Below are 23,119 nucleotides of genomic sequence, written 5' to 3'. Positions count from 1 at the left end.
AGCCTCCATCATGGCAACCAGGATATCCAACTCAACATCTAAAGAGCCTGCTAGCCGCAAGCCACACTGCATGCATCTCTCCATTCCCTGAAAGCCTAGTATCTGAATCAGACCCCAGCACATCATACGTAGCAAAAAAGTAGCGGTGGATCCTGCCGCCAAGTGACAGCCTCACATTCGCGTCGGCGGTCGATTGGTCTGGGTGTCTTGCCGTAGCGCAGCGTGCGCAGCCAGACCCTGACAGCGGGTCCCAGGGCCGGAACTTTATCATGGCCAGGTAGCATCTGTCGTCTCCACATACGAGTCGAGCGCGCATATGTGGGCGTGTGTCATGTCGATGTCGGAGAGATGGGATGGTTGGGAGAACTGGGTGGCTGATGCAGGGAGGTGTTAGCGCTGGTGGCTAGCGTGGTCTAGTCCGCCCCCGAAATAGGAGCATGCGTGCCGCTGCGCTTTTGCTTTTCTTCAACATGGAAGTCACGGCTCGGACTCGCATTTTTCCTGCTTTGCGAAACACAGCTGTCGCTTCAGACCTCGATGCGGGCAATCGTATAGTTTGTCTTGTGATATCTATCTCTGGGCCTCTGTTGGAAACGTACCCAGGTAGTTCGTGGTAAAGGCGAGACAGCCCAGCGCGCGCCACACTGTCTACCCAGCACGCGCCACACTATCCCCCCGGGGATAATAGTGTGGCGCATCCTCGAAGCAACAGCGCAGACGCTGACCTGACTAAACACGAGCAGCATGACCTATGCACAATATTCCATTCTCTGTCAGTTAATACCTTTGCGAGTAGAAGACCGGACTACCTAGGTAAATTCTTCATTGTTAGACGCGAGAAGTAGTGGGCAGACTCGTGCGGTGAGTATGCAGAAGTTGACTTTAGAGAGGAAGAATATCAACAACACTAAAGCAATAGAATTTCATTACCCGATGTCATCTAATGCATATCCAGAAAAAGATCGTCACGTCAACTGATCCTTGATACCATCGCAATCAACGCCGCTCTCCTTCAACAACGCCTCAATCGTCCCAAGATCCCCCTTCACCTTCGAAAGCGTCCTGCCAATCGACTCGCGAACCTCGCGGTCTTCGCCGTGGTCCAGACTCGCCTGCTCCACTCCCAATCGCTTCAGATCATCGCCGATGGCCTGGAATAACGACCCGATCTTCTCCTTCAAGTACTCCTTGATCAGCTGCTTTTGAGAGTTGATGGCTTGTTCCAATTGTTCACAAATAGCGTGGAATGGCGTTGTATCTTCGTCGCGAAGCAGTCTTTTGAAAGTTCGATGTTGCATGACCTTTCGTGTCTCCTCCTTCTTGTTCCCTCGCCTGATCTCTTTGCTCGCTGTGTATACATCGATCATGGCGTACCCGAAGTAGGAGATATCGTCGGTGTCAGTAAGACAGCGCAGTCTCTGCTCCCTACGGTCGAAGTCAGCAAAATCAAGTGGATTGTCCGTTCGCTGAGTACCTACTCGATGAACGTCCTCAGATCGCCAATGCACTTGGTTTTCATCGCCATAATATTTGCACCTTTTATGTAGATGTTGCCGAGGAGTAGGTCTAGCTCAGCAGGTCTGGGCTGTGGATACTGTTCTGCATATTGTTAGCTAGGGAGTTAAGTTTTGTATGAGCAACTCACTGCGGATGTCCTCGGCTAGTTTGCCTGTTGCTGACATGATTTCTTGCTTTACTAGCTCGATACTATTACACAGAACTTCATGGATGCCTTGAAAGATCGGATTGAGGCTGATGCGATGCTGCTCGAGCAACTCATGGTTCCAACTCGGCTTGCCCTTTCTAGGCCTTTTGTAATTGCCTTGAACGCCATCAGTCAGATTTGCTATAGATGAGAAGGTGTCTATTACCTAGGTTGCTGACAAATGTCTTGTGCGTATTATGATGCCACTTGAAGCGTTAGCAGGTACCTTCTAAGACATTTGTGAATCACACCTGAAGCCACACTTCGCACCGTTCCTCTGCATGTTGAATGTATGCAGGAAGTTGCGTACGCAAGGTCTCCAATAAGGGCTTTTCGATTCGATCCTCAAATACATCATCGATGCATCGATGAACCTTCTTTACACAAGTCTGGGACGGTATTAGTTTGGCTTTCGTGGCATTTTAAATCACTTACACTACTCAGCTTTTCGACTCCACCTTCAATTTTGACTTGAAACACATCAGTTCGTTTCTTGATCCCCATCTCCATGCTGAGCACGAGGCCCGGTAATGTTGCGCCCACATAGCGCACTAGCTCTTCCACTCGCATGGGCGAGCATAACGAGATGAGATGTCGCTTCAATGCAGGTATTTCCGTATCGTTGGGGCTGAGAGGAAGAAGCGCGGAGTCGTGAGCGGCAACCCCCCTGATGTTACGCTGATAGTCGAAAGCGGACACACAAAATACTGCTTGAGGACGGCCTTTCCCCCGCACTTCTGCCATAAGCCTTTCCTTCACGCGCCGGCTGCGTTCCTCAACAAGCACTTGCGCAATGCTATGTTCTAATTAGTATCAATGATGCCCGGATCCTCAGCTACTACACGTACGCTTTCTTGACATGTTTTTGCGTCAACTGGTTGCGTAGTATAGCTTCAGCGAGCGAGCTCTGATCCAGAGTTCGGGGCTGAAAATCTTCCCGTTCAAGCTGTTTGAGTTTCTCGTGAAGCCTCATATACGTATGCTTCTCGCCTGGGCTAAGCTTAGTGTGCCTGCTGGGAACCAGGCTGACGTCCTATCTTGCAGTCAGTAAGGGCGCCCTGATAGATTCATTCCCCATACCTCGGAAAATGTAGCGACTACTGTCACAGGACGGTGGTGTTGGATCTTCTCGATTTGATTGGGGAGGCTGTCGTCAGATATGATGCGACTAATATTGCAGGCTATTATGACGGACGAACAAGATGGTAGGTAGTCATCCACGCTGGCACGCGCAAGGCGATTCAGGTCGTTTCGACCCGGCGTGTCAGCGATGACGATGTGCTCGGATAGGGCAAAGGGCCCACCGATTTTGACAACTTCGACGAAGGGCCAAGCGTCGCAACCTCCTCTTGAGTCATCGACCAAGCGACCATGCGTGAATCGAGCAAGCTCATGCCACAGCTCTTCGGCGGTTCGTTTGTATATGGTTATATCCTGACAATCAAGCTCGTCGTACATGTCGCGAGCGCGCTTGATGAGCCGATCTCGTACATCATGTCGCACAGGTGACCGTTCACTGCTCATCAGGTATTCCTTCATGGTATCCTCATCCTCAAAACTGGGGTCTCCACGGAAGAGTGCTTGGAAAACCCCTGTAGCTGTTTCCGTATCTGCCCCGGGAGAATCCGGGCCTGCAGGATCTGGGCTTTGATCACCATCTTCATCTTCATGCTCGCTCTCGTCTTCATGTGACAAAAGCCCGTGGTTCCAGTGTTCGAAGTACGTCTCGATCCGTTTCTGTACAGATTCCCACGGGAGGAGATTGATGATAGCGCGGTATTTGAAACGTGAGTCGTGATCGATCCAGTGATGGTACTCCAGAATCACTCTGGTCAGGCTCTCGCCACTCTTTGCCTGATTAAGTTTTAGCCTCAGCTACACAGCTGCTGATGCAAACAGTTGACGTACAGTTTGAACTATACCCTCGTCACCTAACAGACCTCCGATAAGGCAAGATTTACCTTGCCCAGTCTCGCCTACAATGCCAATTCGCATCGGCCCACTGACGTAGGGTGAAACAGACTTTCCTACCTCCTCAGCTAGTGGATCCCATGAACTGTGCCAATGCTTCTTTCCAAGGTTGATAGCAGCGATCAAAGAGGCGATGGTCTTCCCTGACTGTACCTCTGCCTCCTTGTATCTTGGGTCATGGAGGGCGACGCCTTCTGATCTATGATCAGAATGGGGATCGTGTTTGTTACCGAACCCTTGAGTCAGCAGCATCGAGAGTTGTTCGTCGTCTTCGATCAATTTCAGCACGTCGGTCGGTGAAGCGGGTAAAAGATTCGGCTGCTGGGCCGACGCATCTCTCGGCTGTTCGATATGGGCTCGACCATCATTGGTCTCGATCGATTCGCGGACTTGCTTTCCTTCGCTCAAGAAACCTGGGTGTGTTTGGTGTGGAACGGATGGTCGAGGAGGAGGCGAAAATGTAGTATGCCTCGCTAGGAAGCGTTGCCGTGCTATTGATGTTGATGTTGGGGTGGCATATCGACGTGTTGACGGAGTAGTGGTTGTCTGGGGGGTTAATCTCGATCGATACAATGACCGCGTACTTGTTGCTTCTGTAAAGGCTGAACCGCGTGACCGAGCACTTGTAGAAGAGCGAGATTGTACCGATGATTCTGCTGTCGATGATCCCTCCATAAGACGATGGGAAGACACATCTCTGATACGACATGCCTTATTGGGATGGAGTGGTAGAGGGGAGCGCGAACGACGCTGCGTGATCGATAGAGATTGAGAACGATCGGTATCGTCTCGTTCTGGACGCTGAGAGGGGCGGTGTCGTGAGATATGATCACGATCCATATCGTGTAGCAGGACAAACGAACCGAGACTCTTGCATCAAAATGAATAAAAAGCTTTCTTGGTGACAGAGAAGTATTGATCCGGTATCGTCTGTCCAGGATCCCGATGCACAAGGTAGAAGAGCATCAACAAAGGTGCTTTCAAGTAAGGTGCAATAGTAACACCAGCTCTGCTACTGAGGGCTAAACTTCGATGTGAGTCAATCAACTCAACCCTGACGAGAATCTGGCCACGGGAAAAACTCCATTTTAGCACTGGAGCGTGGGATCCCCTCGCACCCCGACCAAACATGGAACCCCGCCATGTTGCACAGGTGAATCACCCAGGCAGTGATGGAGGACCAGGTATCTCCGCTGCACTGTCCGCACGCAGCCACCCGTGTCAGATGTCACACCGTCGCAGTCCTGGAACAGGCGACAAGTAAGAGCGGTGAAGTCTGCTCTTCTCCATTGGTGATCCGTAACTAGATATGCACTGTCCACGGAGTGATGTGTTGTCCGCACATAGCATGGAGCTGCAGGTCGGCATCGCGGTAGTGATCTTGGTGCGTGATGACAGGGTGACAGGAACCCGTCATCTGATGGTGTGGGCATGTAGGTATCAGATTGGTGAAGTAGCGAGGGTTTTGTGGCTAGAAGCGACCTGCCATTTGACATGCATGTTCCCGGTGTTCGACGGGAACTAGCTTCTCAGCGTATCATAACAGGCAGGCGTCGCCCTATCATGCTGGTCTACTGCATACTGTGGAAGGTCCTAGGGCGCAGGAGCTGGGATAGCTCAGAGAAGCCCCTCAAGACCTAGTCGTGGGGCAAAGACATCGAAGCATAGACGGAAAGAATAGAGTGCGCCTTTGACTCGGTCTGCGGTCTGGTCCTGGGTTGGGCTTGGTCTTTGAGATTGTACTTTGGTATACGGTATGATTGAAGCATGGACGGACTATCTGCCCACCGCAACGAAACGCGCAGATACAGGTTTGAGTGACCTACCTCTTTTCAATGTGCGTTTTGAACTTGCTGATGTTTGTTGTTCCCTGCGGTAGTAGTCACGTAAACTTAGCAGCATACACAAGGACGCAACAACGCGACACTGCTATGTGCAACCCCTCAGAACGACTGCCTAGTCAGTTTAGCCTTGGAGCCTGATAAGTAGAGTCTTTGAAGCAAGCAAACGCGTACAATCCGCAGTACACGATGCCTAGAGTCGCGAGCATCGACAACAGCGGGGTCCAGACGCGTCGCGTGTGCCTGCACGCAGCCTTCAACAAAAGGTGACTGGCTATGCCGTAAGTCCTGGCGACAACTTGCATACGCGAAGTCAATGTTTCACAGCCTTGTATTGGCAGATCCACGTGGGGAGACGGTATGGTTGGCAAGAAACAAGCTGGAGGGTAGAATTTGGCTTAGAGGCTACCGTTTTGGGCCTAGCAACTGCCTAGATAGGCCTAGCAGCTGTCTCCATTGACTAGACACCTGTCTCCAAGCCCCAGCTTGGCTTGATTGCTAACAACTCTACTAGAAGAACGCGTTTCTAGGTCTCTCTAATGCAATCGGAGTATGCGTGTAACTTCCAGCGCTGCGATTAATGTATGGATATTCAAATAGAGCAACAACAGACTACTACACGGCGCGGATCCTAAGAAAGAAAAACTAAACAGGCTCGGAAATTAGCGCTACTCTACACTTGTAAGAGTAGTAGAGGTGCTAAGAGCGATAGTGTAGCGCATGTAATGTACAGCTAGAGAATAAGCATTAAGAGCAAAATAGTTTAGAGTGTAAGAAGAAAGAAGTTAGACATTAAAGGTTATGCATGCAAATTGTTAAAGAACGCGTTTAAGTACTCTACATCTATTGCGCCGCGAGGCTTAGTCCGAGCTTCCCCGTGCTGCCGAGGATATGTTGCAGATACTCTTATTTTACGACCTTTTTAATACTAGTAGAGGGCTATACCAGACTTGGACACCTTTTTGACGATACCTACTTGCTTATACATTCATCTTAATACATCTATTGCAAACAAAAGAAGAAGCCCACGAGTGTCTCGAGAAGTCCGACCGCATATGTATGTAGGCAATAATTTTCCGAAGTGGATTAGTTTATTCGAGGGCTACACACAATCCCGTCATCAGCAACCACACTCTACAGTCTACTGGGGCTTCGCGACACAAGCCTCTCTAGGAACAGACGGCTCATCAGAGAGCAGACGGGGGCCGATGTCTACTTTGTTCTCTCCTAATTCCGTAAAATAGCGATTATACAAAGAAATTGCGACTTTTACGGATGCCTCATCCGAGTATCTTTCATGGAACATATCGGGGGCCAAGCCAACCGGTACCTTGGTTGATGGGTCCACGAGAAACAAGTCTTGTCCAAAAGCCTTCTGGTGGGGCGAAGGCAGGTGTTGGCCAACGCATAGTAGGTGAAAAGGGTGTTTTCGCTGTTGTTTAGGCTGACGTGCGTGCTTTGCCAAAAGACCGACGGAAAGAAGATCTTCGTTGTGGCGAATGTAGACGGGGATGAAGAGCTTGTTGACCCATGCTGCGGCGGATAATGGGATGCGACAGTTGATCATACCAGCTAGGAGGAGTACGGTATGTAGTAGTGGTGTTGACCAGAGATCTTGCATAGACCGCTTGAAGTCTGCCCACTCTTCTTGCTGGGCTCCAGGGCGGCTTTGCCCCTCATATGCGAACCACATACGGACAAGGATTCTCCTAGCTTGCGCAAAGAGTGGTACGTATTCACCAGCCTCATCCATGCTGGCCTCTGGCTCAGTCTCGTCTAGGCTACTGATGTCCACTAAACAATCGTCTTCCTCGAATTCTAGTCTGGGGTCGGTTCTCGTCCGAGTATGATCGCCATCGTCGTACGCTTGTGCTGCATACTCTGGATTAATGGGAACCCAACCGCACCTCGCGGCATCAGCGTGATTGCACGTCCAACGATGACTAGGATATTTCCCGAGTTTTGGAAGCTCACCACTTGTGTAAGACTCAAGCCATGGTGTTCGTGACTGCTCGAAACAAGCTTCTAGCCTGGCGATGAGAATGTCTGGCAAGCATTCGCTTTCTAGTTCCATAATCTGCACATCCGATGTAATGTGCACGTGCGATGAAGTAGCATTGGAGGCTTTGGGTACGCGATTTCCCACCAGTTTCAGGAAATCGCCGAGCGTCGTTGGACTGGGAAGATATTGGCTTGGTAGCCAACCGTCTGTGGGATCTGTGCATATGGGATCAAGCATCGATCGAGTGAACCTGCATGTAAAAGCATGTCCAGATCGTTCAGCTTGCTGATAAAGATCTGAATAAATTTCTCCAAACGACATCGACAAAGCCTCTTTCTTCGGATATGTATACCATGGAAAAGATGGCATGGTTGCGAAGATGTAGTCGCAGGGCATAGTAGCGGATCTAGGCGATGCTCGATTCGCCAGTAGAAAACCACCCGAGTGGATGTCTTCATGTTGGCTGCGCTTTGCGCTACGTGGATTAACAACGGTCCCGCCATGAACATAAGCTTTCACGAACTCGTCTATGAAGGTATTGCTCTGAGAACCGCAGAAAGAGTAGGCTAGCTTCTTGAGATTCAGCGCGATAGTCCCAACATCCATCTGGTGTCGATAGAAATCACTGTCGCCGAGAGCCTGTTCCCGCACCGCGAGCTTCTTGGGTTGGTCTGAATTTTGGTCAACCACGAGCAAAAAGCAAAAGAATGCTGTGACATACTGTCGCTTCCAACCACAAATTCAATCGTATGAGAGAGTAAGCACTCCTGCAGCGTCCATAATCTCTGGAGGTACGACTCTGCGCAGAGATAGTGAGTATGCGCAATGCTGTGATCATTAGATCTGCTGGCGAACTCGTCCGCGGTTTCGAAGTCAGCAACCGCAGCAATGCAGCAATCATACAATCCGTCGCACTCTTTGACTGCAATCGTCTTTCTGGCCATCCTGAAGATATCGGGAATGACATCCACAATCTCTGAGACTTCAACTGGGTTTCGTTGATCGACAGTCAACGTGTCCATCCAAAAGGCACCATCGCCCACCAAAGCGGGAAGATCGTTTGCGATGAACTGTGCTTTCTCTTGCGATGCTTTCACCTCGTACGGTATGCCCTCGATTGAACGCCAGGCCCAGTCGCCCCACACGTGAGAGAAAGCAATGTAATCGGTGGACTCGATGGGCGCCTCAAAAAGTTCCAAAGTCGCGTTCTTGAACCGCGCGAACTTGATCGTAGGGGTATCAGGGGTATCAGTAAGTCGTTCTGTGGCTAGACATCTTCTGCTCGTGTTTTGTTGGGATGCGTTCGAATTAGATCCCTTTTTTGTCGCGCAACCAAAAGCAGTGACACAGGACTTGAACCAGAAAGAGAAGTCGAGAGTGGAAGCTCCTGTTGGTGTCGCGCTACCAGAAGCCATGCTATAAATTCTGAGCCGGAAAAAAAAAGTCGAGAGCGGACGCTATGGCCTTCAAGGCGGCGGACGCTGGCTTTAATCTGCGGGGTCGCAAGGCTGGAGATCAGACGCCTCCGCCTTGGTGGCTGCGGCTGAGCAACAGGCCGCCTAGCCTCGCAATGTCTAGCGCCAGCCCAGCCTCTCGTGTACATTCTCGCGCTCCCTGTTCAGCGTGTCCAATGGCATAAGGCGGTGGCTGGCGCGTAGCAAAGAAGGATGGTATGGCTTTCAGATGCATGAAGACCACAACCTGGACATTTTGTTGGTATGAGCAACTCAACCTTTGCTGTTTCCAGCTTACATACAGAGCTCGTTGTATAGAAACCATGTAATCCTCGAATGCGCACTGCCTGGTCATGTTCGGAAATATGACAGACAAGATACAAGCCAGAAGATGTTGTGATCTACCAGATTGTGTATGCATTTCGAGTTGACCTCAAGCGCGAGCTTGGGTTTACCATTCTTCTGGAAGCGCCCGCAATGACGTTTACTACTCACAGTAGTACTAGAGACCGTGATTTGCCTGGGTATTGTTCCTTTGAACGACGAGTAAGGCACTCTTGCGATCAGTGCGCTCAGTCACAACATGAGCACATTGGAGACCAAGCCCTCTGCCGCCTCCGATTCTGAGTCTTAGTCTGAGTATGCTTCTGAGTTCGCTCATACTGCCGAATCGCAGCACCAACCTCAGGTTTGTCCGTGGAAATAGTGGTGTTGTTCTTGAGCCACCAGATGTACTGAGAGGGCACTTCCGCCAATGTTTTTCCTACATGCTTGCCGAACGTGAATCTGTATTCTCCCTTGTGCGGCGTCCCAATGGGTGGGTGGTGGCGTTCGTACTCATCGACTCCAGCGGCAAGGTCGGGACGTTGCTTGATGACACCTTCTTTGTCGAGGTAGGCCATGTAGGAGGGAGGGACTTCGGCGATGGTTTTCCCGGTGTACTTGCCAAAGTCGAAGCGGTATGGTTCGCGAAGGGGTGGAGGTTGCGAGGCAGAGAGCTGAGGTGCAGGAGGTTGCGACCTATTCGGCATGTCGTCTTTGCAGAGGGAATAATGGCTAGGCGCAGTCGAAGGTGGTAGCGGGGCCTGCTGACTGGCCACAGAAACTTGACTGGATGCAGGCGGTGCAGAGTCCATATACGAGAAGGGGGCAGATGATGGCGGTGGTAAAGTCTGCGATGAAGCCTGACTCGGCGCCATGGGTTCCGTAACGACTGGTGGTAGACCCTTCTGCATCAAGCCGAGTGCGTCAGCCAAACCAGGCAAAGTAGCCAATTTGTCTTCGCTCGCACCAAGATAGTAGAGGTAATCCTCTGGTACCTCGAGTAGAGTCTTGCCTTTGTAATCGCCAAAAGGGAGTATGTATAGGGGGCCATCGGGCGAGCCTTGATGTGCCGTGGGCTGTGACGAAGGAAGTGGGTACTGTGTGCTAGGCGGTGGTGACGGCGAACGAGATGGTGACGGAGGAGAGGTATATTTGGAGATATGCGTGCTCGTGACCGCAGGCTGTGACGATGGAGGAGGGGCCTGGTAGGCTTGAGACGACGGTGGAGAGAGCGGCATCTTCGAAGATGTAGCTTGCGATTGCGACGACATTGACATCTGCGACGCCTGCGTCTGCGACATCGACACCTGCGATGCTTGCGATTGCGATGCCGCCTTCCTCCCATTCTTCTTCTCCTCCTGCCACTCTTCTAACGCATATATCAATTCCATCGGCCGACTCGATATGGGGTTCCTAATCAACCACGTAACATAAGACGTTGGTATCTCCGCAAGCGTCTTGCCCTCATGTTTGCCAAACGTCAAGCGATACGGTTTGGTATCTGATGATGAAGCCGAGGGCGGCGGCGTTGAAGCAGCTTGGTGCTATTGTTGGAGAGTAGTTGCATCTGATTTCTTATGGGATGACGGTGGGGTGAGAGATGTGGTGGTATTGAGTGGCTTTAGCGCAGGTCGTGGTATTTGCGCGGAGGAAGGGGGAGCTTGCTGCGACGAAACAATCTTATCGACGACATCTGCGACGTCGGAGTCGATGTCCGATCCATAGTCGGATGACATGGTGCGCATGCGACAACTATATTGCGACAGGATTTGGATTGACGGTAGTTGAGATGGTGGGTTGGTGGGGATGACGTTGGGCTGCAGCAGCGAACGTGTGGAGTTTGGGGGGTTTCGGGATGACGGAAGGAGCTTCAACGGTTCAGGGTCGTGCACGGTTGCGTATTTCAGTTGGATCCCGCTCGAAGTTTAGCACCAGCACTAGATATTCAGGAACGAAAAGCCTTTGTTTCTGTACAATAGAATTACCATTCATTCACTTACTCCGTGTCTAGCTCTGGAAGACAGCCGAGTATTTAGGCGCAGTCCCATAGCGTTCACTTGACACGGCAAGTGAATAGGCATCACGACATGACGATACACACACGCACAAGTCCAAACTTGAGACCACATCACATGCCACACATCCATTTCACCATCCTACATACACCCAAAACACCCATCTACCACCACCTCCCTAAACCAACGCCAATATGTAGTTGTGATATATACTCCCCCCTCATCTCATCTCTTTTCCTTTCCACCAAAGATGCATATACAACGAAAGAAAGAAGAGTACAAGATGCGCTCGTAACAATGCGTTGCTAAACAAACAACAACAACTCCACCGCTGATGCTTTATGCGGAACGAAAGTGGGTATCCAAATCCACCACCCATACTACTGTACCATACCATCATATCAACACTGCCCTCTCCCTACCTCTTTCACCCCTACTGCTTGTGTTCAATGATCTACAAAGCAATAGGCGGCACAGCATTCAACACCCTCGCCATCTCATTCGGCGCCATCTGGGCGCTCTGCAAACTGCGTACCTGACTTCCCTTCCTAAGTCTCTGCAGTCCAAGAGCCAATTTCCAACTCTCGGTTTCGTCAATGAGAAACACGTATTTCTTGCCGTCGGCATCGCGGACCGAGGCGCGGAGTATGTGCAGGTTTTTGGTGGGTTGTTTGCCCGTCTGTTATACATATCAGTACACATTCATCAAAACAATGGCGCAAGAGGTGATAGGGAAACATGACTTACCTCGACCATCTTCAACGTCCAAGCCTTAACATCCCACTCGCGCTGCGGAATGCCTCGGACATCATCATCGATGAACAAGCCCTCGGACTGTATCTTGAGAATCAAGCCATCAGTGACCTTGCCCACATTGCTCACCAACTGAGCCACGGGCTTGGGAAAAAGATCATTGAACAGATACACCGCTTTGATGACAATCTTGTTGGGGTCGGCCGTTGCATACGGTCCACTTCTCGACGCAGGTGGCGATGTGCGAGTTGTAGACTGTGAAGGAGCATATGAAGACTCAGAGTAAGCGCTTGAGACGTGAGATCGTGTGGCTGTGGAACGGGCAGGTCCCGTGGCAGTTCGGGGTGGAACGAAAGATGCGGCGTCGGATTCAGAACCGAGGTAGGATGCAGCGGTTGGTCGTTCGTAGGGTTTCTTGGGTGTGACGGTGGCTTTGATGGGAGAAGAATGTGTAGACGTAACGGACGCAGCAGGTGGTGGTGTACTCCTCGCTCCAGCGTATGGATCGAGACGTTCACCTCCACCGACATTACCATACGTAGTTGAGCGACGGGCAGTGAGATCAGGAACTGCGGCTGTGGCTGCTGCGGTAGCGGCTTCGGCCTTGATGCGTTCGGCTTCTGCTTTGAGTTTTGCCTCACGGGCTTCACGGTCCTTCTGAGCTCGCTCTCGAGCTGCTTTGAGGCGTTCGGCGCGCTCAGCATCTGTCTTTGCTTTCGCAAGAGCAGCTTCTGCTTCTGCCTTCGCTTTGGCGGCTGCCTCTTCGGCGGCAATCTTCTCTGCTTCAGCCTTCCTGGCGGCCTCCTCGGCAGCTTTGGCGCGTTGTTCGGCTTCGAGCTTCTCGCGTATCTCCTTCTCGACTGCTGCACGCACCTCAGCCTCGCGAGCTTCTCGTTCGGCCTTCTCTTTCTCAATGGCTTCTTGTGCCTTGCGGGCTTTCTCTTTAGCGAGACGCTCGCGGGCTTCACGTTCGCGTTGCTCGCGCTCACGCTTGCGCATCTGCTCCCACTTCTCCTTTTCGGCTTTGGCTTTAGCGGCTTTGGCTGCCTCTGCTTTGGCCTTTTCCTCAGCCTCCTTCTTCTGTCGGGCCTCTTCTGCGCGCTTGAGTTCTTCCCAGGCTCGTCTGCGGTCCTCTTCGTCCTTCTTCTTCTTCTCTTCTTCAGCGCGTATCCGAGCCTCTTCGGCGAGTTTGCGCTCTTCCTCGGCCTTGCGTTCCTCTTCTGCGATGCGTTGACGCTCAGCTTCTTCTTGCCGTTTCTTCTCTTCTTCGGCCAGTCTCTGTGCCTCAGCCTCACGCTTCTTCCTCTCTTCTTCAGCTAGCCTCTGCTCTTCAGCTTCACGCTGCCGTCGAGCCTCTTCTTCGGCCTGTCGTTTGGCTTCTTCAGCACGCTTGCGCTCTTCCTCTTCCTCTCTCCGCTTCGCCTCCTCGGCCTCCTTCAGCTCCTTCTTGAGCTTCTTCTTGAGATCCGCCTCTTGTTTCTTCCTAAGCTCCTCTTCCTGTTTCTTCTTCTCCTCTGCCTCTTCGGCGCGCTTGCGTTCGGCTTCTTCCTCTTCCTGCTTCTTCTTGGCTTCCTCAGCTTTTCTGCGCTCTTCCTCCTTCTGTTTGCGTTCCTCGTCCTCTTGCCGTTTCTTTTCCTCCTTCTCTTTCCGCCGCTTCTCCTTCTCCTCTGCTTGTTTCCGCTCCTCTTCGGCTCGCTCGGCCTCTTCGTCGAAGGAAGGTTCATCGTCTTGAGGTGGTGGTGGCGGCGAGCCAGCCCCGTATTGGCGGTATCCACCCCATCCGCCGTGGGGTGGAGGACTGCCGGGGAAGCCGCCGTTTGGAGGCGGTGGTGGAGGTGCTCGTTGATAGCTTGAGCTTCCGCCTGGTGTATGTGTGCCAGCTCCAGCTCCCGCTCCACCACGGCCATAGCCCCCTCCGCCACTGCTAAAGCGACCCCCTGCTTGTGTCTGACCGACTGCCCATCCGGCAACCAACATCAAGACCGCAAGCAATATGACGCCATTGCCACCAGTCGTGACTCCATGTCGGACTATGAGAAAGTATTGCTTCATGTAAGGCTCAGCGGCCTTCCACAGCACGATGCTCGCGATGGTGCTGAGCACACCCGCAATGAAGCTGTTCTGCTGCACGCCCATGCTAGGAAGGTATATGAAGCCGCCTCCTGAAGAGTGCGGCGGTATGATGAAGATGTCGTAGTTGCCCGGTGGCAGGCCGCCGCTTGGGCCGGGGTCGGGAGGTGCATGGCTGCCGCCTGTAGTCTTTGGGTTTGCGCCATGCGGAGGCGGCGGAGGTGGAGGACCGTCATCCATGGTTGGGTAGGCCCACGAGGGCGACGAGTTTGGGTGCTATGGGATCGTTGCGTGGGGAGATTGAAGCTGAAATTGCTACCGGCGGAGGTCGTCGGGCGAGGCAGTGCAAGAAAACATCAGCTCCACTGATTCGAGATGGAGCGAACGGCAGCGGGGCGGTGTAGGTGGGGTGCGGCGGAGATCAATTTTTGCTTTGTGCAGAGGGCAATTGGGTTTGTGAACACGGTTGCAAACTATCTACGGCGTGCCAATGGCCTCATAATAATTCGGCTGCGGAGGGCGCTCCTCGGCGGTCCAGCTTTGTTTACGCCAAGAAAACATGGCTCGCTAGCGGGTGCGGGCCGTTGACGCTGCATGGCTTCCACACTGCACAACGCCCTCCCAAACCATAGGAATGACATCAAAGTCGGTTCGACCCAGGCGCCCTCCAGACGCTTTACTCGCAGACATCCGCCGCTTATGTGTTGTGGTGATGGCGAGGAGTGGAAAAGAAAGCGCTGTGTTGTTGCCCACTCGACGCACATAAACAACACGTCACGCGTGAGAAGCGGAGTCGCAGTATCGCCGAGCGGTGTGCCTGTCACCAAACGAGGCTCCACGTAGGGCCAAGTGAGCTCCACGCATGGCACGCGTCACCATGCGATTCGGTGAGGGCGTGGGGAGGTGGGTTTGCGTGCATTGGTGGAGTGGAGAGGGACGTGTTTTGATCGCTGATGCAGAGCGCGCTGTCAGCACCCTCATGGCGGCGTCCTCATAGTGGTACCCTCACGGTGGGAGTGCCAGGGTGTCGAACTGCTGGCCATGAAGCGAGCGAACCGAAGCTGTGTCACTGCGGGGTCGAGTCCTGTGAGACGAACAGGACAGGCCAGAAGACAATCCAGAAGGTTTATTGTTAGGTACACTAGCCAGGGCCGAGAACAGTGATGGTGTTGTGCGGTGCGTGTCGTCTTATCGCGCGAAGCCCGCCAGTAGTGATTGGGTCCACAGCACCAACAGCAGATTTTGGCACACTGCACTGAAAAACCCGGTACCGTTCACCAGCTGCTCTGCCCATGTGCAGCATGTACTCTCATGTGCAGGATGTAGCTCCCATGTGGTGGGAGGTTGGATAGTAGACAGCCTCTTCTTATCACACGGGCTGCACATGCGCTGCGTTCACACCCTCATCCCTCCTCACCGCACGCGTGACTGGACCTTCTGCTGACTTCGGTCGTCTTCTCTCCGCTCCGATATCCGCCTTGAAACATGAAATGTTGATCAAACGTGATGTTAGCGTCGCGGTGTACCCCGCCCCGCCTTCTGTTGAACCTCAACATGTCCGAACACACTCCGACGGCCGACAGTACCCTTTGCGCTGGCAGCTGCAGGCAGTGCAGCACAACGTGCATGCCACCCGCGGCTATCTCGACCATGCCACGCTCTGGAGATATATATTCAGCCTTGCGGGAGTGGAGCTAGCACGCCGACTCCACTACCACGTCATGCCGTCGAATGCTTCGCGATCACGCCAGCCGCGCAGGACACGATCTCGACGCTTTCGTCCGTTGCCGGGATGATACGGGATGGTTGGGGGTACGTACGCTACACTCAAACCTGCTGATCGGATGCAGGTACAGGGTGTAGGAATGTTTGAGGCTGCACAGCAAATCAGCGCCCAACGAAAGTCGATGACAGGAAGAAAGTGATTGGGCAGTGCGACGTGAAAAAAGGCTTGCTGCATCGTGATGCATGCATTAGACCGCGTCGGGGCAAGAGGCACGGCAGCGACAGACTTTTCAACCGGAGTCCCAAATTGAGAAAAATGGCGGTGAAGCGGGTGCTAGCGCCGGCCAGCTCGATCACCCGCATGCTGTCAACAAGTACTAAAGCTAGGGCAGCGGCACATCGCGCCTCCCTGTCCGCGTCCGACAAGACTCTAGAGGGTGACTGTTGCGTCGGCTACTCGTACACAGCAGGAACCCTCATCGACGACCACGACCATGTGGAGAACCGGCCTCCTCTACCTCGACCGCGGGGACAGCTCCATCCTCAACGCTCTGCGCAATGCGGGGTACGATACACAACAACAGCCCGGCACGCCTTCACGATCACCTTCGCGCCGCTTCTCCATGGCGAGCGACACGGAGAGCGCCCTCGAGGGCAAGCTCAAGCACGAGATGCGCCAACAGCAGGGCGTCCAGCACTGGGTCATGCCGCCCGAGGTCAACGGCCTGAAGTTTGCCAGTCCCCGCGCCAGCCCACGCACAAGAGCCATTGACCCAGCCGATGCCCTGGGCCTCTCCACCGACGCCACCCTCTTCGAAGAGCCGCTCCTCTACTCGCTGGATCGAATAAAGGAAGACGGCCCGCCCGACTACTTTGCCTACGACGACCTCGCCAAGTCGCCGTCCCTCAAAGGCGACAGCGAAGAAGCTGTGTCCGTCACCAAGCGCCGCCCCTCCCACCTCCGCACACCCTCCACCCCCACCATCGAATCACGCCTCGCCAGTGCGCAACGGGCATCGCGGTCGCTTCCCCTCCGAGCCAAGACCAACGAAGGCCTGCTCCAACTCCAAGCCAACACCTCCAAGCCGCAGCGCCCCGCCAACACCCACCAACGCCGCATCTCCCTCGGCCTCCCCATCAAAGCCGCCAACGCGCAGGACCAGAACCCCCGCCACCACAGCCCGACCACCCGCTCCCTCCACCCATCAACTCCCAAGAAGCTGCCAAAGAAGACCGGGCCCACCTCGGCTATCCAGCAAGAGCGGGACTTGGAGTACAAGCACCGCCACACATTCATCGGCACCGCCTCCCTCGACGACTTCCTAGAGGTTCTCGACGTATCACCCGAGAACAACATCACAAACAAAGAAGCGGTAATAAGGGCATTCATCCTGTTGGCGTCAAGTGAGCGCCTGCTAGCACGACAAGCATCCCTCAAACCCGACGGCTGGAGCGTCCTCGCACGAACATCAGCCGACACCGTCAACACCGACTACGTCGAGCAAGCCCACGCCAAGCTCGGCTCCATCGTCCTCCGCCAGTTCCTCGACCTCATCACATTCAACGAGGAAGAAGAGGCCAACGCCATGGCCGTCGTCGAAGCCTTCACCGCCGCAAGTCATCTGGATGCACAAGCGAGCAAGAACCAAGCGAGCAAAGCCAAAGCCTTTCGGAAGCGAATGGTGAAAGACGGAGCCGCGCAACCCCAATAGCCGGGGAACTGCAAAGTTTGTTTGTTTGTTTGTTTGTTATGATTCCAGCGTTCCTTTTCCATCTTCCCTGATTCCAACAAATTTGTCTTTGCTTTTTTTGGTCCGTCAAATCCCCTTCTCATGATAATGCGACACGATGATGCCGAATGTCTTATGTTATTACTATATAGCCCATCTCCTTCCTCTTCGTTTCGTCTGTCTACAAAAGAAAGACACGACTTCTAGTACCGGCATTTTTAGCGTTCCACTACAACCCCCCATCCCGCTCAGCCCATTTAGTTTCACTACTCAATCAACACAACCCCTACAATCATACCCCCCCTTCCACCTCATCTCGCCCACAACACCTAGGATAGTTCAAAATTTTCCCTAAGATCCCCAAAGATCCCCTCGGCGACCTTGTTTGTAAGGCGCGGCTATCGACTAGAATAGATCAGAAATTCGAAGCCGAGATATCCCTGTTCACCATTTTTGCCTGTATGCCTAATGTTTGTAAAGTTCGTCACCGCTTCTCACCCGCCAACCACCCACACCGCTCATCGTGTCCTTTTTTAGTTCCCGTTGTCATTTCCTGTCGCGCAGCGTTCATCCTTGTTATGCTTTGTAATAACAGAGCCTCACCGTCCACTCTGGTCAAATACGCCATCGTCGCCGAAGTTTGGAAGTTTCGATGTTGCTACCTGACCGGCTAGAATTTGCATCGATGCACTCACCGCATTGTTGACCTCGACCCGACGAATTTGGATTGCATGACTGTCTCGTGCCTCGCTTCGCTGTTGAAGAGTCCGAAGTGCTGCTATCGCATCTTTTATGACAGGGTCGCGAAAGTATTGCGACTGCTAGTTTAGATAAAGTAGCTCACCTAGCAAGCGCGGCTATGCGACTGCCCGTTTCCAAGGTTAGACAAGTAACTCACGTAGCAAGTGCGACTTTGCAAACCTACGCTATTCACGCCACGGTGTCTCTTGAGCTGGTTACTATACTGGATTTAATGTTAAGACGACTTATTGTAGGAGTATAACTTGTAGGAATAATTGTAAAAGTAGCTGTAGGAATAATCGTAGTGGTAATACCAGAACTTGCCCAAGCAAGCCACTGACTGCAGCGTGCATGTGCTTACCTAAACGTCGCTTATCAGCTGGCAGGCGCAGCAGGTATCCAGCAGGCAGCAGCCTTGAGAGCACTTCTGCCCCGCACCTCTCACTCTCCACCTCCCATCACTGGCAATAGCGGATCAAGCACGGGAATGGACAACAAGTAAGTCTATCCCACAGTTTCAGTGCGTCGCAACACCAAGGCCGTGAAGTTAACGAGACAGGTGCCACCATCCGGTCATTGTCCACCCAATCGTTCCCCAAAGGTCCCATCACGATGGAGCGAGCACCAGTTCCGAGTACATCTAAGGGTCCTTCAGGGAAGCAAAAGGAATCTGTGGACATATCAACTGCCACCTGCCAGAGCAATGGGGACACAACTCACACACGGGACGAAACAGTGTGTCAAGAATCGAGCAGCCTTTGTTCACGATGTTCGTCCATCGATGTCGAGAGCCTTTTCGTCGATCGGAATGGATATGACATAAGAAAACTGATGACTCTCGGAGTACTCGGGAAGGAAGCTGAGCTGTCGTCGTGCTCACTGTGTCGCCTTTTCCACGCGGTGAGGATGGAAGATGGCGCTGAAATCCAGGACTATGCTCTATACTGCACACCTGCTCCTGAGCTTTACGTATCTCGATCTGGAACAGTGCTAGCTGTAGCTCAAGATGGCCTTGAGTCTCCCATTGGTTATTGGTATGAGGATTATGAGGGATATAACATGCTGATGAGCACGTTTGAGGATGGAGTGTCTGGCGGCTTCATTGCTTGCTCAAGCGCGTCAAATACAACTCTACCCGTCGATTCACTGCGAGCGCAATCTATTGACGCAACCTTGATCGACTTCGACATCATTCGAGGTTGGATACAGCGTTGTGCTCGAGAGCATGTAGAGCAGTGCACCCAAGTTAAATCAACCGCTTCGAGTCTCAAAGAGCTGAAGTTGATTGACTGCGAACAGCGACGGATCGTGCCAGCATTGCCAACGTACGAGTATTCTGCACTCAGCTATGTGTGGGGTACTAGCAGATCTGGCGATGATCGGTGTGTCCATAACGCACTTCCCACAACCCTGCCACACACTATCGAAGACGCCCTACAAGTCAGCAAATCGCTAGGTCTTCGATATATTTGGATCGACAGATATTGCATCGACCAAGACAACGATCTTGAGAAACAAACGCAGATACAGCAAATGGACCTCATATATCAAAATGCGTACGTGACTATTGTCGCTGCAGCAGGCACGGATCCATATTTCGGCCTACCTGGCGTTGGCGCTACCCCGAGAACTCCTCAAGCAAGTGCCCGGGTTGGGGGGCGATGCCTTGTATCAACTTTATCAGACCCGCGGACACTCATTAAGGCCTCTAGATGGATGCACCGAGCATGGACCTATCAAGAGAGCTTTTTCTCGACCCGGCGCCTCGTTTTTACAGAGCAACAAGTGTACTATGAGTGTCGAGCTGGCCTTGCTTTTGAAACAGTCGATAATCCTTGTATCCAGCGGCCAGGGATCTTTGATGACCGGAACGAGGACAACGCGCATCGTCCCTGGAAGATTTGTTCTTGTCTGACTGATTACTGTAGGAGAGAACTATCTGTCAGCTCTGATGCCATACGCGCATTTGAAGGAGTTTTTCATAGTTTCAGGAAAAAGAAGTATCCCGTCCAACAGTACTTGGGTATTCCCATCGTGCCATCAAGGCTTGTAGTATGGGGAGAATATAGGGACCCGTCAAAATGCAGTAATAGCAAGGCCTTCGCTGCCGGGCTCTCCTGGTGCAACACGGCGTTAGGTACCAGGCGTCCCCTGTTCCCTACGTGGAGTTGGGCTGGATGGAATGTGCCAATCAATTACGAAACTGAATCATGTGAGAAAGGACTCAAACTCGAAAACGAAAGACCGTTGAAGATCTTTATAGAAAAATGTGATGGATCACTTTCAGACATGGATGAGCAAAGCGACGTCTCGTTAGACATGGGCATACCTGGTTCTTCCAGAAGATTTATCCACATTGAAGCATGGACAATACCTATCGATATTCAGTTCTCCCCTGACGCGACAGACCGCTTGATCCGTGCGAAGAAGGGAAACCGATATAATTCGAATTACTCCGGGTATTTTGCTGCATTCCAAGACGATGAGATAACTCTCCGGATTCCCTTATTTTCATTGTACCAGCAGCTCGACAATGGTTCTGCCACACAGCAAAGCTACGCGCCAGGCTTTCAACAAGGTAGTCTGTTGGGAATCGTGTTGGGCAGATGTGAAACCATCCCATCTGATTGTTTCGATGATCCTATCTTTGTTATGATCGTTCATGAGATAGAGCATCATTACGAACGAGTTGGACATATGGTGATAGGATATACGCCCGACCACGCAATCGAAGGCAATCCTGCAACTTGGCCGCTTTGTTTTCGCTTGAAGGAAAGGAGGACTATTCGTTTGGGTTGACGACAGCTTCCAAGAATGTATCTAGTGTGCTCATGATATTCATGCCATAATATATTCGACGACACACTTAACGCGTCTTGTCACACACATCGCCCAAGTAAAACATGGAAAAGAACACATTCTCGTGAGTTTCCCAATCTTCTGAACTCGTTTGATCCGCAGAAGTCATTGCTTCTAACACATTAGTCGTGATATAGCACACGAAGTAAGACCTAGAGCACTACAGTCAAGATTCACAACCCTCTTATCTACGTCAGCGCCGCCGAAGTTTCGATGTCGCTACCCAGTCACCAACAATATGCATTCTCGTACACACCGCTGTGTCGTCTTCAAATTGATGCGCATTGGAACAATACTCGTGTGTCGAGTGACCATGCTATCCTACACACCGTCACAAAAGAGTCCCAAGCATGACCTTGACATGTTCACAGCACCGTTACAGAAACATCGCGAACCGTTCGTCTAGTCACCACTGTTCTACCCTTAGCACTGTATTCGGCGACGGAGTTTCTTTACTGCACTTCACATGTAGGAAGCATAAAAAAACAGCTAGAACCTGCGGAAATATCCTGTGGTATCGATACCATTTTACCCTACCTGTTCCGTCGAGTTGCCTGACACGAGTGCGAAACCCTTACATCGAACTTCGGTCGCACTGTTGGCATCAGACATCCCGCATTCCTTCTCCTGCACACTGCAGGTACTAACAAAAAGATGTGATTCTCATGGTTTAGTATTAGGACCGAAGCACCGGCCTACTCTACCCTGCATACGCGGCTACCACGGCTACCGGCACATCTCGGAAGCCCATCACCTGGTTTAGCCTCAACACCACGGCGCACGGTCGGCGCGCTGATACATGCGCCACAATAAACATCGTCACTGTGGCGCATGACTGTCTCATTTGCTGCCCACTTCAGGAACAAAATCTTGGTAAGCGGTTATTGCGGCCTTGCAGACCAATGGCAGGAATGAGAAAGGCGCCGGCGCCCGGCATGCGCTCCTTGTTTGCGTCGTAAGCTGCTTCGAGTTGGTAGCAGGGGCAGAGGGCACAGTTAAAGACATGGAGGTTCGCCCACTTTTCTTTGTTCAGCCACAGATACAGCCACACCTTCAGTACTCGAGCCTGTTACATCTACGAGAATATCTTCACGAGAAAGAACGCGATAACCTACCACATCAAAGCGAATTAATCACACACGCACGATGCCATCATCTACAGTACGTCAACACTCCCCAAATCTTCAAATCCGTGCTAACGATCATAGTCAACAGTCCTCCTCTACTTCCTCGCAATATGGATCCCCTTCCTCCCCGTCGCCATGAAGCGCGGTTGCGCCGCCGACCTCTTCATCAACATCGCACTCTGCATTCTCGGCTGGATCCCCGGTGTGATTCACGCATGGTATATAATTAGTCAGACGGAGAAGGTTCCTGTGGCTTGAGAGTTTAAACTGCGCAGCGTTGGCCACGAAACCCTCTAGATACCCAAATGTCACTTTATTCTTCCCTCATGTTTGAGGAATAACGATGGCCATTGCAAGAAAGAAGGCTGAAAGTGGCCGCTATACACCCTATCCCGAGATCTGCTACAACGCGCCTGCCTCAGTCCATTCTTCCTCCATCCCTCTATCCACCTCATTCATTCACCTCATCCATCCCTCCAACCCCTCTCATCCATCCCCTTATCTCCCAAACCCATTCTCAGGCGTACATCCCGCACACCCACTAATCTTCCCATTAATAACATTGAAAGTCCCGCCGTCGCCAGTGTTGCACCCAATAACATCCGGATCGTTTGATGCTGTGCAGAAAGTGCCCTTGGGGACTCTGACGCCGGGGTCGACCGGGCTGCCGGGTGCGGGGCTGGAGCCACGTTGTGGTTGTGGTGTTGGGGATGCGATGACAGCGGCCACGAGGGCGAAGGCTGTGATGAAGGAGGTTGCGTGCATGATAGTTGAGGGGGGTTGGTGTTGGTGGAAGGTTTGG

General features: G+C 52.4%; 6 protein-coding genes across 6 annotated transcripts; 2 read left to right on the top strand and 4 right to left on the bottom strand.

Annotated features, from left to right (window-relative positions):
- Positions 1-965: 965 nt before the first annotated feature.
- Positions 966-1,367, bottom strand: J4E90_010296 (uncharacterized protein; the record flags this gene model as incomplete). Its single annotated transcript, XM_051439809.1, has 1 exon — positions 966-1,367. The coding sequence occupies one exon, from the start codon at positions 1,365-1,367 to the stop codon at positions 966-968; it is 402 nt and encodes a 133-aa protein (XP_051286236.1).
- Positions 1,368-2,543: 1,176 nt separating this feature from the next.
- Positions 2,544-3,700, bottom strand: J4E90_010295 (uncharacterized protein; the record flags this gene model as incomplete). The annotated part of the gene is made up of 3 exons (XM_051439808.1): positions 2,544-2,695; positions 2,905-3,559; positions 3,614-3,700. The coding sequence occupies 3 exons, from the start codon at positions 3,698-3,700 to the stop codon at positions 2,544-2,546; spliced, it is 894 nt and encodes a 297-aa protein (XP_051286235.1).
- A 2,958-nt stretch (positions 3,701-6,658) lies between these two features.
- Positions 6,659-11,033, bottom strand: J4E90_010294 (uncharacterized protein; the record flags this gene model as incomplete). Its single annotated transcript, XM_051439807.1, has 4 exons — positions 6,659-7,352; positions 8,423-8,727; positions 9,657-10,841; positions 10,974-11,033. The coding sequence occupies 4 exons, from the start codon at positions 11,031-11,033 to the stop codon at positions 6,659-6,661; spliced, it is 2,244 nt and encodes a 747-aa protein (XP_051286234.1).
- A 733-nt stretch (positions 11,034-11,766) lies between these two features.
- J4E90_010293 (uncharacterized protein) lies at positions 11,767-14,375 on the bottom strand (the record flags this gene model as incomplete). The annotated part of the gene is made up of 2 exons (XM_051439806.1): positions 11,767-11,991; positions 12,060-14,375. 2 exons carry the CDS (start codon positions 14,373-14,375, stop codon positions 11,767-11,769), a joined length of 2,541 nt encoding a protein of 846 aa, XP_051286233.1.
- Positions 14,376-16,354: 1,979 nt separating this feature from the next.
- J4E90_010292 (uncharacterized protein) lies at positions 16,355-17,572 on the top strand (the record flags this gene model as incomplete). Its single annotated transcript, XM_051439805.1, has 1 exon — positions 16,355-17,572. The coding sequence occupies one exon, from the start codon at positions 16,355-16,357 to the stop codon at positions 17,570-17,572; it is 1,218 nt and encodes a 405-aa protein (XP_051286232.1).
- A 4,764-nt stretch (positions 17,573-22,336) lies between these two features.
- Positions 22,337-22,575, top strand: J4E90_010291 (uncharacterized protein; the record flags this gene model as incomplete). Its single annotated transcript, XM_051439804.1, has 2 exons — positions 22,337-22,351; positions 22,399-22,575. The coding sequence occupies 2 exons, from the start codon at positions 22,337-22,339 to the stop codon at positions 22,573-22,575; spliced, it is 192 nt and encodes a 63-aa protein (XP_051286231.1).
- Between the last annotated feature and the right edge of the window lie 544 nt (positions 22,576-23,119).

The sequence above is a fragment of the Alternaria incomplexa genome (assembly GCF_024043165.1).
Source record: "Alternaria incomplexa strain BMP 0042 chromosome Unknown scaffold_21, whole genome shotgun sequence".
Lineage (NCBI taxonomy): Eukaryota > Fungi > Ascomycota > Dothideomycetes > Pleosporales > Pleosporaceae > Alternaria > Alternaria incomplexa.
The sequence above is the reverse complement of the archived record's forward strand: the minus strand, read 5'-3'. Positions and strand labels throughout refer to the sequence as shown.